The sequence below is a fragment of the Falco peregrinus genome, chromosome Z, assembly GCF_023634155.1.
Source record: "Falco peregrinus isolate bFalPer1 chromosome Z, bFalPer1.pri, whole genome shotgun sequence".
In the NCBI taxonomy this organism is placed as follows: Eukaryota; Metazoa; Chordata; class Aves; order Falconiformes; family Falconidae; genus Falco; species Falco peregrinus.
This window is the reverse complement of record NC_073739.1, coordinates 83,010,194-83,025,492: the sequence shown is the minus strand read 5'-3', so window position 1 is coordinate 83,025,492 and position 15,299 is coordinate 83,010,194. Positions and strand designations below refer to the sequence as shown.

The following is a 15,299-nucleotide window of genomic DNA, read 5'->3' as shown; positions in this document are numbered from 1 at the left end:
CAAATGTTTTAAGAACAGCCAATTTTAAACAATCATTAAGAAAGGGACTCTCATCTTTCCCTGATTATAATAACTGAAACATTAAACACCTGCCCCTCGGTCTCGTTTTCCCATCAGTAAGGTCCTTTTTAAGCCTGCCATAACTATCCCATATACACAGACCTATTCTTACAACAAAGTGTTTACTTGGACATGGTTCTTCTGAGCCCATTTGAGGCTCTTTTTGCTTCTTCCCCACACTTCTAAAGTTAAAGCCATGTAATCGCAAAATAAATTGCAGAGGAAGAAAAGTCAACATGCTGCAAATGCTGAAACAGCCCCGTGTCCAACAGACCAACCTCCCTGTAGGGGCACGTATGCAATGGGAGCTCCTCCTGGTGCAGGCTGGAGACCTGATGAGTCAGATGATCAGGGAGAGCAGAAGAAAACAGAAGTTAGGCTGCTGGACAGTCTGGAACAAGCCACCTGGAACTGTCAAAACCAAAAATGAAATAAAAGGCAAGCCAGTGCAACTGCTTTATGAGGAAATTTCTTTTTATTAAGTCACGATAGTCTTAATGATATTGCCAGTCCTGACTCTTGAAAGACTCTTCAGAGTACATGAAGCTGGGCAAAACGGAAAAAAAAAACAACCACAAAACAACAACAAAAAAGGACCTGATGATCCACGGACCCAAACCTCTACACTTATTATTTAATATAAAATGAGCTTTGCAAAAGATCAGATGGACTCATCTGCCACCTATAGAAACTGGTTTTGCACATGCTCCTATGCTGTGCATGCACCTGAACATGAAATACACTGCAATATGATGCAGAGTGGATACCTCAACTTGGATCTCAACATCCCAGAGCAGAAGACGAAAAAAACAAACAAAAAAACCCTCTACACACAAAAATGGGAATCTAGGATTGTTTAGCACTCACCAGGACCTCTTTGCTGAGAAAGTTCAAAGTTCATTCAAGGTCTTCTGCTCATTAAATTGTCATCTTAATACTGACAGGAGGAGTTATTTTAGATTAGAAGTTAGGACAGCAGCAGATACAGGCTCATAGAAGAAAAAGACTGTAGCTTTTCTTATCAAAAGTTTTGATTACTTGCAGAGTTGATATTTATCACAGTAATTCTACTCTGGAACTTACTACACTAATAGGTCATTTGAAAGCAACCTTCTATAATAAAAACTGTGGCAAGTTTGACCAGTATTTTCGAAGTGAAAGTAACAGCTTCACTTACAAAATCCCACTGCTCTACTGTCCCAGTCTCACGGGTTGGTCTGGGGGAAAAAATCTGGCTGCATGATGAAGTATGAAAACCACATGGCGAACAGAACTACCAATCATCAGTCTGGAAATGTTTAAACCACTTCAGATCCTCCTGTTCAAGCAATGCAGGAAACACCAAAACATATAATTAGGATAAGAAGAAAAAGATTAAGAAAAGGAAATCTGGAAATTGGTTTGAGGGATTAAAAGAAAACAATCAAATGCTTCCTTTGAGTAGCTACAGAGCCTTAGGCACAGTCTCCAACTCATAAACACAAAGGAACATTACTAACATGCAGAGAATTAAACTTTGAAGCGCTGACCTGAAAACGTGATTAAAACTGCCTGTGACTACAGGTGCACCAATTGCCAATCTGGTTTGCATTTGTAATTTTCCAAGAGGCAGTCGTTCCTCTCAAGTTTTCAAAACAAAACTCAAATACTTCAAAGCCATTTGATACCACCACCCCTAATTTAGGATAGATGTCTGAAAATCCCTTCTTGGTCCTCACTCCTGCCTTTTAGAAAATAAGAGAGTTGGATAGAACACCAACACATAGAATCGCTCTACAGACAACAAAATATCTCTGCATCTCAAAATACTTCTGCCTTCCGTGTCCTGGGTAAGCAGAGTACAGAAAGCTTCTTAGCAGATCACATAGCGTACAAGTCCTGAGCCACGGACTTCTCTCAATCTCTGGCAGTGGCGCAGGATATCGATGATCCTATAGAAGCGCTTATCCACTTTCAGTTGGTTAAACTCTTTGATATCAGCCTCCACAATAAAAAATGCACCTGGAAAACAAACAAAGACTTTGCTATAGAAATGATTATGTTGTAGGATAATCTAATATTACACAAGTAACAATACGACCTCTTCTTAACAATGCACACTGATGAAAAAATAGAATCAGCAGTAGGACAGCCTCATGTGACCTCAGGAACTTTGTTCTGCTTTCTAAATTTGTCATCAGAAAGAGGAATTACCAGCCTTCCCATTAAATTCCACTACCCTGCATTGTCCACAGGGCCCATTCAGCGAGCTCCACCTGTTGTCAGCTGTGTCTACTAACATCTCTCAACTACTAACATCCATGCTCCTCTATCAGGGTGTAAAGTCTGTAGCAGACCAAAACGCCACCCAGGACCAGGTACGAGATTTTCCACAGATACGCCAGAAGATGTGGCTAGTAGAAAGTTGATTACAGCACACTTTGAAGAGTCTTGATGCCTAACAGTAAAATTTTCTTCGAGGCCTTGCCCATAGGTGCTCTGCTTTTAGTGAGCTCCAAAGCACTGACGTGAGCAAAACTGAAGAGATGCTCAGGGTCTGTCTAAAGACCGTAACAGCTTTACAAAGAAAGGCACAATGCTTCAGTGTTTCTATCATGGAACACAGCTGAGCAGCAGCGTAATTTGCATCCCAAGTAATTGCTTTGCAATGTCTGAAATGAGCTGTGGCCTGATGATGTCCTTTCAGCAGGCACTCAAGTTCTGGCATTGGCCCTTTGCAGATAGAAGGACAGAGCCCTGCATACATCAGAGCTATGCAGCCCACCATCCCCTTGACTTCCATCAGACTTAGAAAAGAGTAATTCTTCATTAATTAAGGAAATGCAAGAAAAAGACTAATCACTTGGAACATCATCCTCCTTATGTCTCTAAGAAAACGTCACAGGAAGGTCCTGCATCAGAGCTGGCAGCCTATCCCTTCTTGTGCTTGATTAACTACTTCTAACAGGCAATTCTCATTATTTAGTGCTTGTAAGAAACCAAGGCCTTGACTGGAGTGAAAGCATTTAAAATTTAAAAACAGAACCCCAAGAAAGTCCCCACAAGCTAACAGTAGACACCAGGAAGGCAGGCAGGAATTATTCTAAGCACAGCTACATTCACTGTGATTTCACATTCAGTCTTTATACACTGCTCAGATAGGAGATAATTATAGATCTAGTAAAAAGACCGTAGATTTAATGCTTTCTGTAACATGGCACAAGGTTTTAACGATGCATCTGCACAAAACCATAAGAAAGAAAAGCAATTATCTTTAAAGGGAGGAAGTAGAAGGAAATAACACATTCTTCTGTAGTATCATGCTTCCAAGTCTTACATGCAAGAAGTCACAAGGCCAGGGGTGTTCGAGATTGGAAAAAGAGGATAGCATTCTCCCTCCTTTTACACTGGAAGTAAGGCAGAGGCAGCAGCATCAACCAAGTTATTGGAAAGTCCTTCCTGCTTAACTAAGGAGAAAGTAGCTGATGCTAGCTGGAAAGCCCCAGCTGCCAAGAAAGCTTTTATTTATTAAACAAATACAACGTAGCTTTACACAGGCACATCTGTGTTTTCCTGTAAACATCTCATCTTTAAATTTCACCTTATGAGTGGTTTAGCAGGATACACACTCCACTATGAAGGAGCAACCAAGGACATAATGGCCATTTAGAACTAAGGTCTCAGAGTGCCATTTATAAGCGTGGTCTTCCCCAAAATATTGCATAGCCAGAGCTGAAGAATTAGGAGATCAGTTTCTCACAGACTGGGCTGTTCTGAGAGCTGGTGACACAGATTCTAGTAGAATCTTCCAGAGACAGCAACTGTCAAAAGCTGGAGGTCTTCCCCTAGATGAACTATGCTGGATCTCAGCAGAGCTTTCAACACTGCCAATTCACATACAGATGAGAAGTGGAAAGTTTGTTTACTAGGAAAAGAAAAAACTTGCATTACTGATTAAAAACGTAACTACAGTTGGACAGAGACCATTTGCAATCACCAGTAACAGGGTGATACACCTGAACAGTGTTAGGAACCCAGGGATAATCTGCAAACCAATTTTGGTCTGTTATACCTGGGGGAGCACCAGAATGTCCTCAACCTGTGCAGAATATGATTTCTTCTTGTATTTGCCCAGAATTCAGGACAGCAACATTCAGCATAGCAGGATCATTTTTATGAAGAAACCACAGCTGGAAAAAGGGCAGTGGTTTGGTTGGAAGGAGTAGGTGAAGGCACTAAATAACTAGCTAAACTGAACTACCTTACTGTGTGGAAGGTTACCCTGATAAACCTGGCAGCATCTTTTCTGATCAGAAGAAGAGGTCAGCTGGCAATCAGCCCAGGCTGAGAAACTGTGGGAATCCTAAGCAGACACACACTCACAGTAGAAATTTAAGCAAACAAATCAATGAATGCACAACCTCATCCTGAAAAATGCAATGGATAAAGACATTTAATCATTTTGTGCAGGCCAGATAAGAACTGTCTGACAGGCTGCCAGACCTCTTCTTTAGACTTTCTAGATGATTAGTCACAACAAAAAACAAAAAAACCTCTCTCTCTCTCTCTCTCTCTCACATGCTGAATGTCCTAGTTTCCTAACTAAGCTTTCCAACATAAACAAGAAAATCAAGACTGTCTCTCAGGTACTTTAAGAAATTAAAAGCCTCAATTTTTCAGACTTTTAAAAAATAATACTTTCTGGATAAAATTATCTCTGACTAGCTGTAGCTTTCTCAAGCTGCTAGAATGGCTCCTTCATCGCAGCCGAGGCTGCCATGGATCACAGTGCAGTCTAAGCAGCATTCCAGGCCTAGGAGGGCCCTTACAGTGTTTAGTCTCTCCTCTGTAGCCACAGGCTCCAAGTCCTTATTATCATCCTAAGGACAGGAACAGCTAAACCAAAAAGATACTTTAAGTTAAAAATGAAGAAGCAAGCCTTTTAAGAAATCCTAGATTAATATAAACCACTCTTAGACTGAAGCAAAATTTGTCTAGAGAAAAGCCGAACTATCAGAGCTCAAATCAGAAGTCAGTTACGTGAAGTAGTCTGGCTGCATGTCTTTAATATGGTGCTTTAACATGCTAAAATCCTTTACAACACTGACTTTCATACCACACGTTTACCCCACAGGTCTCAAAACAGTGCCAGGCGTGTCCATCATATCAGTCGCTTTCCTACAGAACAGCTGCATTTAGAATCTAGAGTTAGTGATGTTATCACCGCAATATAACATTGAGAGACTCTTGATTAGCAACAAATCCAAAGGAAGGCAGAAAAAGTCATAGTTTGTCATAAGGTGACTCCCAAGTACCCAGTGAATGCTCAGGACAGAATGTTCTCGCATTCTGTTCAGGGCAAAAATTGAGAGGCCAAGGTGTCAGAAAGCATCTCTTTCTGTGAGACAGAAGAAAATTTGCTCTACATTTTACATCCGAACTTAGAAACATGAGGGTATTCTAAGGACATTGCCAAGCTTGACATGTGCAGTACACCCCTCCAGGAATAATTACATACTTGCTCTCAAAAGGAAAGGAATGTCAAAAAGGAGATTTTAATATTAGAGATTTACTGTGCCACATATCTTTGGAAAAACTAAGCTGTAAGTACAACTTGCTTTTAAATTGAGAGAAAGACATTTTGGTGCATTTTTGTTCCCTCTATGCTTTTAAGAGGAGAAAGCTTCTTAAATTATCAGACATCCCTGTCTCTTCCACAGACCCACTGCAGCATGACTGATTACCCTTATTTCCCAACTTCAGAACAAATTTTTAATACCTCATGTCCTTTCTAGCTTAAAAACTGAAACCACAATTTCCAGTTTGGTTATCAAACTAGGAGTTTCCAGAACTTATGGCGATTCCAAATTAAATCTTTGTACACTCAAACACACCATGAAAGTGACATGTTTTCAGGGAAAACATAAAAAAGTATCCAAATCAGTTATAGGAAAACTGTTCAGTCAAAACAATAACCCCTTGTTGCTACACTGTATGACTTTATCTAGAAGAGGTGACAGGATCTTATACTGACTATGCAGTTCTGTATAGTAAGAAGACATTAAGATATACATAAGATATATTCCTTACGGCCTAGAATCTGATCTGGAAATGAACTTTATTTCTGTTCTCCTCCCCTTATATCAAAGGGCAACCAGAACTTTCATTGCTCCAGACAGTCAAAGTGTTGCTCATCCACAGTAGTGGATAGGAACTCTTTAGGGCCAAATCTGATTTAGAGTGTGGCACCCTGTGCTGGTAAGGAAGGGAAAGCCCTGCTAAGTCTAAAGATTATTAATTATTTTTCCTGTTCTCTGCCTGAGAATAAGCAATGCCAGGTTTTCTAAAATTTTTCAGGACTGACAGTTTTAAACACTCCCACAGGTTAGACCATTCCACCAACTACCAGAATGCCTGGATAGATGATTTTCTGAGAAAAAGATGCTGAAAGTTAGACTATAACATGAAAAGCATGTGCTGTCCTTAGTTCATCATTCAATATTTTCTCCAGTACTTTTATACTTGTGCAGCAATATCCAAGTGTTTTGAGTTTGGTACTAACGGGGGAGGGGGGGGGACGACGACGGGACGGGAATACCTTTTGTATCCTTTGTGTCTTCTTCCAGGAACCTGTGGTAGAGTTTTCTTACTGCTCCATTCACAGATTTCAAAGGCTGATCCAAGATCTTGTATTTGCACACCACAGCCTTGTTCATCGCTTCAACAACTGCATTAACGTGATCACATGTTAAACGACCTTTCATATACCTACAAATAGAAATAAAAATCAGTAACCAGAAAGTCACACAGTTCCATGTTTATTTTTCTCTTTCAGCAGCCTTAACTGAACATGCTATTCCTAGTTAGAGGCAGTTTCTTCTGCTTTGTGTTAATGAATAAGCATTGTCATTAATTTTGTTCATTTCCCTGATTGTTTTAATAATCTTGAAGGTAAAAAAGCCATGATAAAACCTAAACCAGAAAGATGAAACATTAGAAAGCTAAGTTAAAAAGTAAAAGATATCCAGTGCTTAAGCTCTAACGAGCCTTCCAAAATGGAATAAAAGTTGCTTTTATAGCATATCCCTTAAACTACAAACAGAAAAAACAAGCAACTTTGCAGCAAACATAGCATGAGTCAAAACTGAAACGAAATGTTTCTGCTTAAGAGGGCAATTTGGTTCATGTGATAACCATAAATAACCTGTGTTTAACCTTAACAGCCATTCCTTTGTGGGTTTTGTTAAGAAATACCAGTTTTGTGTTGGTTCTTACATTTTATTATGCAGCCGACTGAGCTACACAGACACAGTTCTGCACTACCAACATCCACTTCTGAACTTTCAGAGCATTTCATAAAACTAGTACTAAAATAATAAGACCTGCTGATAACAGCCTAGAGGTACAGGAAGCACAGAGATAAAAACAAAGTGATGTGGAACTATTAGAACACCGGAATACTTGCAATAAGGCTATTCAGTATTTATAGATGTAAAGGCACAAATTCAGGGAAAAGGAAACATGCTACAAACTGAGAAGCCATTATTTAAAAATTAAATCTGAAACTCATATGCCGAGCAGTAAGCTAAATACAAAACAAAACCCCAGAAAGCACTTCAGTAAAAGCCAGGGCAACCTCACAACTTGAATTCACGACTTGAATTCAGGCTCCTTCATTTTTTGGACTGAGTAATTTGGTGGAAGAAAGCAGGCACTGCTCACCTGAAAACTGTGAAAGCTACAGGAAAGACTATTTGAAAGCCTCAAGTAAACGCAGACTCAAAAAAAATAATCTTATTGAAATAAGTGTTGCCAGGGAACACACTGAATCTAGAGTCTTGATAACAATTTAGCCTTAAAAGAGAATTTTCTCCTTTTTGCAGAAATGTTTGTCCTTGTCCCCAAAATGCCATTTAAGAAAAGTTATCCCTACACAACAGACTTCAGATGAGGATTTCTATTAATCAGGTCCCAATGGTAGGGGGAAAAACCCCATGGCTTTCTATTCCAGAAATTTGGGATATTTCAGCTGGAGGCATTTTTTGCTTTTAGCAAGCCTGATTTCTTTTCCTGTCTCAAAACAGAGTGGTAAGTCAAGACCTTAAGTTTTCAGAAACCAAGAGCTGGGTCAAATAAAAATAGCATTTATCATTATATTGACTTGGCAGTGCCGAGTTAACAGTTGGACTTGATGATCTTAAAGGTCTTTTCCAACCTAATTGATTCCATGATTATTTTTCCTTTTAAGTGTAACCCTACCTTCCATCTTAGGAGATGATGGCTCCTTTTTTTAAAAAAAAGTCAGTTCTCAAAACAAGAAGAGAACCCATCCATTAGCTAACATATTTCTGTCTATACAATTAAAATGAATTTTCAGACAAGAGCTTTGGGTTTTCACCGATTAGTTCTGATCTTCTCAACATATAAATAAAAAGACTTAATTAGCTGTATTCATTTAATTTACTAGTTTGACAGTATTGCATATAAAGTATTTGAAGCTATTATGTTTCATGCTGTGGAACATTTAAAATTTCAAAACATCTCTGTCAGTCTCAGTTCTGCAAGAGCACACTCTCCCAAACCTACATTTGCCACCCAAATTGGCATGACAGGGTCTAAGAAAAGCCACGCTTACTTACGCAGGAACAGATTCAAATTCTTCCACAGTGACTAAGGGTACTTTTTTAGCAAGTCTTGGCTCTTCTGTAGGTTTCTTTGCATGTTTGGGTTTTACAACTTCTGTTTGTTCTTTAAATTTCACAGTCAGACCAGCGATGCTGTAAAAAGAACGAAGTGCATAAATAGCAGATAAGTAGTAAGAAGAATACCATTATATTATCAAGTCTGCTTACTCTCAGACCTAAGTTCCTACCCATCTGCTAGGCTGGATGAACACAATTCATGATCTTTCCTGGAAGAAAAATAAAGAAAGCCTACTCCATTTCAAATTGCATACTTTAGCTGAATTCATTACAGCTCTTCATTTCTCTGCTACAGAGGTGGCTAGCAGGTGAATTGGAAGCAGTCCAAATGCAGCACAGAGCAGTTAAGAATTCAATGTACCATTACATTTCACAAAACACGAGGCCTTGCTTTTTATCAGATGGACCACAGCACAGAGCTGCACCTAACAGGCAGATTTGAAATACTTCACAGCTCTTTGAAACAAGTTCAAATCTTGGGAAGCCTGACTCATCCAATAATCTTTTGAAGCAAAGAAATTCAACACCATCCAGCAGGCTGGGATTTTTTTTAATTTTTTTTTTTTTTTAGGCTAGATCCCAAAAGCCAAGGAATTTCCTGCTTTGAGTGATTATTAAAGCATTATTTTTATAAATTCACCCTTCCTCCAAACACTCAGCTTAGAGCCTCAAACCCTGAGTTATTTGCCAGCCACCCACCTAGCTGCTCTCCTGCTCATTGGTGGGAGGACAGCAAAGAGGATACATTTGGCCAAACCCACTGTCAGCTGAATACAAGGACATTATTGGGCTGAGATGTGCAAAGAAATAACTGATGCAGTACCAAGCTGACCTGTCACAAAGATCTGATCCTCTGCTTTGATCTAACCTTCCCACAAGGAGACACCTTTGTTTAACAGTCATTGATCGGCACAGCAGTGACCCATCTGTTGACCCACTGTGCCATGCCGCAATGCAGTGCCCTTCTGAAATCCAGGACACCAACAGTTAAGCTAACCCAGATGTAAACATCTGAAAAAAACAAGGTGAGGCCCTGCTCAAAACTAATCCTGGCACCCTGGAGCTAGCACTAGTGGCAGGGAAGGGAAAGGGAAAGGTGGGGACTTTTGGTGGTGTTGGAGGCAGGTTTGAAACAGTGACTGAGACAGGTGAGAGAGGCAAGTTCATGTCTTAAAACTTCACTCCTCCCATACACTCCAGTCTCCTGCCATCCTCCTCACTGCAACAAACTTCTTATCTTTTCTAGATGATTCCTCCCCAGGAGGTACTTCTGCTTTGGGTTCCCACCCACCACCTTGCCTCTACATTGCTGCTGTGAGATGGTACATATGCAGTTCACTGCTGAGCTGGACCATGAAAACAAAGAACTGAAGTATTCAAAAATCTGGCTCTGGTGTGGTGAGAAACTGCTCTCTCAATAAACACCTGGAATACTGAAGATTCACGGAAATAAAAAGCATGTTCAATGTGATTCCTCTGGTAAACAAGAACATTAAAACCAAGAATACAGGAGAGAAACAACAGCTAAAGTCATGAATTGTTCGATTTGTCTGTGTGGGCGTTTTCATTCTGAGATTTGAAGGCCTGTCTCACCAGTGTTCAAGTGCTTGCTCTGCTTTCTGCATTACTTGTCTCATGATAACAACTCAACAGACAATCAGTACTCAGTTCCTCAAGCATTTTGGGGTGTGGAGGAACAGAAATGGAGAAGGTCAATGGAGAAAGACTTGGGGAAGAGGACTGAAGGCCTGTTTACAGTGATACAGATGGATTCTGACCAATTACGGTCTGTCTTGCACTTGCTCAATCCTCCACTGTATCACACAGTGAAAACCAAGAAGTGATAATGTGGGGAGAAAGGAGACAGGGTGCTTTGACAAACAGCATTAACCTATCAATGTATTATTCCCAGGACAAAACAACACAAACCGAGACTGACAGAACAGCAGTTGTAAGCTGGTAGAGCACAATCTGTAGAAAATTATTAGAAAAACTTGCTTAGTTTTACATGTGTGGTTCTGTCTAGAAAGGGAAGGACCAACTAAAGTTGTATCACAGTTAACTTCTTGATCAAAACCAGGACAAGTCTGGAAGGGAAACCGATATCCCAAAGAATCTTTTTGATATCAGAGGTGACACAGTCACTAAACAAGCCTCATTTGTGTCTGATTTCCAGGAGCTAATGTAAACTTAAGACAAAGGATTTTCCTAAATTAAGGAAGTTACAAAAGGAAGGCAGAGCCCCAGTGACAATTTCTGAAGAACTTCCATTCTTTCACACACACACACACAAAACAAGATCCAAATTGAAAAGGAATAAGACATCTCTGGACACGTTTTTAGGAGGCTGTTTCCTAAACTGAAGGTTCATGTCTAAAGGGTTGCATTCAGAAAAAAAAGCTTCTGCACAACTCATCTCTTTACGGGCTAAGACTAGTCCAAGTTTCCATACAAGCAGTACCTATACAGATCAGAACATTGCTACACACTATCTAAAATTAGTTAATTTTTCTCTTCTGTACCCCAATTTTGCTGGAATACACCGGTAATGTTTTCAGCCTGAGGCTTGTCTGGCATTAGGAGCAAGACCAGGTAATGCTGATAGATTCAGGGCACATACTGGAAGCACTGAATTCAAATAGATTGATGCATTGCCTTCTGGCAAGCTATGAGGGTAGAAGCAAGTTGGGGGATCTTCAGATGTTACTCTAAAATCAGAGATACCCATCTGGCATATGCCAGCATCACTGAAAAATAAAAAACAATTCTAACAGGCCAAAGAAAGAGCTGACCACTCCAAGAAACCTAGTCAGAGTTATGTCTTAGAAACCTTCTGAATAATAGCTATTGTTCCACATACTTGTGTTTCATTCTCTCACTTGAGCTACTTTATTCTGAACAGCTTCTTAGTGCAGCCCTTTCTCAAAGGCAAGTGGATGTCATTGCCAGCTAAAATAAATGCCAGGCTGCTGCATGGAAATGAGAATAAAATTACCACAAGCATAATTCAAATCTCCACAGACAGATGACTGAGTTAGAGGAATTTATTTTTTTTAAATGGTATTTGTAAGGGCAGTGTTGAACTTTAGTCCTAGTGACCCAGCACTTGGATCACTAACCTACTCTTCAATCCTTAGGTGCCACAGCTATCAAATCAGCGTGCTTACAATTCTAAAGCAAGGACTGTTCAGATTTATAGAAGAACAAGCTTTCTACCATCTTGTCATATCTGCCACTGGAAACTTCCATCTGAACAACTTAATATTTTACAGGTTTTACCCAAGGGATTTGTTAGGGTGTTATCCCAAGCCTGGTAGTGAACAGTCAAAAGCAAACTCCAGAATCAATACATATAACAACCTTGGCTCCCAGAAGTTCACAGTTAATATACACTAAAAGGAGTACAGCTGTATTGTAGTGCTGCAGCTGGACACTGCCAGGAGCAGCCTGCTATGTCCATGCTCATGTACTACCTACCAGCTCCGAGTCAGTTTAGGCAGATGGGGAGGAATGTGTTCACGGAGGTACAGTGCTTTACGTAGATCTCTCTCAGCTGACTTCTGGAGCCTCTGAAATTGACATTAAGACTTCATCAGAAATCTGAAACTATTAATGTCAAGCAAGTAAAATTAGTTTAGTATTAGGGCAACGCTAAAATACTTTCCATCTTGATTAAGAGGTGTTCTTTTCTCTCTCTCCATCATCTTGCCTCCCTACCCCCTAATTTCCCAAGAGCAACTAGTAAAACTCAGATAAACAAAGCTAAGAGTGCCCTCTAAGTGTCAGAGAAAACTTAGTGCGTAAGAAGTACACCTTTAACAATATACCTCAGCAGGTCTGGGCAGGGGAATGGCGGTGGTGATAAGATACTACAGGAAACTCATCTACATTCCCCACACAACACTTTCACAAAAGACTTAACACATGAAGGCACTGCAAACACACAAGTAGAACAGATAAATATTCTAATTAAAGAGTTTTAATAGCTATTGCAAGGATGTAAAAATAGAACTACCCTTTAGATCACAGTATCTATTATGACACAGACATGCTTCCAATGTATAAACCTTGAAAAATAAAATCTTGACAGATCATCATGTTGGAGAGCTGCTTAATTAAACTATCAGTAAGCCTGTTCCAAGCCCGTTTCTCTTGTTAACCACATACATCCAAACCTATCAATAAGGATCTTAGAAAATAACAACTACACACTTATCAAAGATGCCTCTAGAATCTTTCAGTATTTTACGAACAGGAAAAAAAAGATTACTTTTAGCAAATTCTTCAGTTTTTCTTGTTCTTCAACTTCTGTTTCCATTTTATTCAGGAGACCATGCAAAAGAATTATCTCACATCCTATTTTAGAGAACATAGACCTGAGGGATGGCTCTCGACCTGTCAAAGAGAGAACATTAAGCCAAAAAAGCCAGAACACCTCCAACGCAAAACGAAAATCCCACTTCCCACCCCTTCACAAGCAGTGTTTATGTACTAACACTATGCTTCCAAACCACCATATCTTCCCATGAGAAGCAGCAATGTTTTCTAGTCAAACTGCCAACCTCCTACTCCATACAGCCAACAGTGTTCAAAGCTGCTGAAAGAATGAAGGCCTCTCTCCAGCATGAGGCTGGAAAGCACTAAGCTGTACCCACTACCACTGCAGGTTGCAGGTAGAGGACACAGGTCTTAAACACAGCTTCACTTTCACAGCTGCTTGGCTATAGCACCCTGTTCTCTCCTTCATGACCTCACACTGTTTAGGGCTATAGCTCCTCTTCCAACAGGTTTGCCTAGACGACCAACTGACCTTCCCAACCAACATTTCTATGATCCTGTGTAACTTCTCTTTGAGCCTATGAAAGGGTAAGAGATGAATCTGAAACATTCCAATCAATTTCAGTATGTCAGTTTAAATAAGTTTGTTGCCCACTGCCACAGCCAGCCACTCCTGGAATGCTAGGACAAGACACCTGTATAAACTTTCACCTGTGCCTTTGCACATTTTTGTGATTAGGCTTGACATAATTGCTTAACATACTTGGCAGCATATTTTTTCTTCTCCTATTAGGAGCTTTCACTACCAAGTACATAAAATACAGGGTACATTCACCAACAGTCTTCAAGCCCCTCTGAGCAACACACTTTCACTCAGCCTACGTTCTCTGCTTGGCACCTAGTTCCCTGATAATGCTCCCATTTTGTCATCCTTGCTCACTTTATTGTTATTCTCTACATTTTCCTTGATTCCCACTTCATGGTACATTCCTTGTCTAATTAGAGCATTGCCATTTTCTGCAAGGAAGTGCAAACCAAAAGCCACTCTTAATTTCTTTTACCTATCCTTCTTAAAATAAGAGTCTTTTTAATTTTTGAAATCTTCTTGTTGATGTGAAGGCATAAATCTTCCAGGCCTGAGGACACCCTGTGCTCCATCACCACACTGAGGGGAAACAGAAGTGCAGTAATTTAAGACTTCAGTTGCAAACACTAAGCACACAAGCAGAATTTTAAAAAAAGACCCTGATCTCTCACACAACCAAATGGAACCTAAGTGAAGCAGTAAATGTAGTAACCACCTTCTATTTTAGCAAACTGCATGCAGGAGAGAAAGCGCAGTGACCAGCATTAAACAAGACAAAGCAATTCCCCTGAACTCTGGCGATAAACGCAGCGTAATATCAGTACAAGGATTCCTCATCAAACTGGGTAAGTCTTTTATTATATTAAGGCGTTAACTACTAAAGGAATTGGAAATTTACTGCAATGAGCAAGAAATATGGTTTATATGGTTCTATAAGGCTCTCTCAGGGAGACTGAGGTGTTTTGATCTTTTTTTTTTAAATGACCAGTACTTAAACAAAAAGAAACGTGCACTTGCTTGCTAGAAGAGTATGCACGCACAAAAGGCAGCATTATACATGGGTTACCCTTATATAAGTACAAGTATTAACTGTATTATAGAAAACAACAGCTGAAGACGCGCCGCCGACCGGGCAGCCCTCAAGGCCGGCCTGGCCGGCCCGGCGCTTCCCGCGCTCACGCTGCTCCCTCTGGCGGCCAGCACCTGGAAACAAACTTTTTCTTTTCCTTGTCGTTCTAAAATACCACGAACTAGCACGCTTGCTGCGTTAGTTATTGAAGATTCGCCCATTTCCACACCCTCCGTACCACAGGAGAGTCAAGGGGAAAGGAATCCTCTTCAGCCTGCACCAGCCCCCGGCCACTCGCGCTCCGTTTTGCCTCACGTCCTGCGACCCGACCCGAGTTCTCCTCCCGCTGCGCCCCGCTCTCACCGCTGCGCCGACCGGAGCCGGCTCGCTCGGGGTGCTGAAGAAGAGACCGGATCCCTGCGGCACGGCCCCGACCGGCTCCGCCGGCTTCTGGCGGCACCGGCGATTCGAACCCGCCGCGCCCGCGCAGCCGTTGGAGAGCTCAGGCGCCTGCGCGGCCGCGGCGGGCGGGAAGCGGGAGGCGCTGCTGAGGGGAAGCGCAACGGCTGAGGTGGAGCTCCCGGCCGCGCTGGCAACTGGGATTCCAACGTAAAAAAAACCAAGG

The 15,299-nt window shown here is 40.9% G+C and overlaps 1 protein-coding gene across 2 annotated transcripts; it reads right to left on the bottom strand.

The window, feature by feature from the left end:
- Nucleotides 1-516: 516 nt before the first annotated feature.
- On the bottom strand, nucleotides 517-15,185 carry SKA1 (spindle and kinetochore associated complex subunit 1). Of its 2 annotated transcripts, none has more exons than XM_013303608.3 (7): nucleotides 15,038-15,185; nucleotides 14,081-14,184; nucleotides 13,012-13,136; nucleotides 12,219-12,310; nucleotides 8,679-8,816; nucleotides 6,638-6,807; nucleotides 517-2,061 (listed from the first exon to the last, which is right to left on the bottom strand). In XM_013303608.3, the coding sequence occupies exons 2-7, from the start codon at nucleotides 14,175-14,177 to the stop codon at nucleotides 1,913-1,915; spliced, it is 771 nt and encodes a 256-aa protein (XP_013159062.1). In that variant the 5' UTR covers nucleotides 14,178-14,184; nucleotides 15,038-15,185; the 3' UTR covers nucleotides 517-1,912. The 2 variants fall into 2 exon arrangements, with proteins under 2 accessions (XP_013159062.1, XP_005242961.1); XM_005242904.4 differs by having other exon boundaries at nucleotides 14,913-15,038.
- Between the last annotated feature and the right edge of the window lie 114 nt (nucleotides 15,186-15,299).

Bases quoted from the DNA above. Each gene is read 5' to 3' on its own strand.
- SKA1 (XM_013303608.3), bottom strand. From the start codon at position 14,177: ATGGAGCACAGGGTGTCCTCAGGCCTGGAAGATTTATGCCTTCACATC. The intron at 6,808-8,678 runs GTAAGTAAGCGT...TTCTATTTGTAG, and splicing joins GAATTTGAATCTGTTCCTGC to GTATATGAAAGGTCGTTTAA. The intron at 2,062-6,637 runs GTATTCCCGTCC...TTTGTTTTCCAG, and splicing joins AGACACAAAGGATACAAAAG to GTGCATTTTTTATTGTGGAG.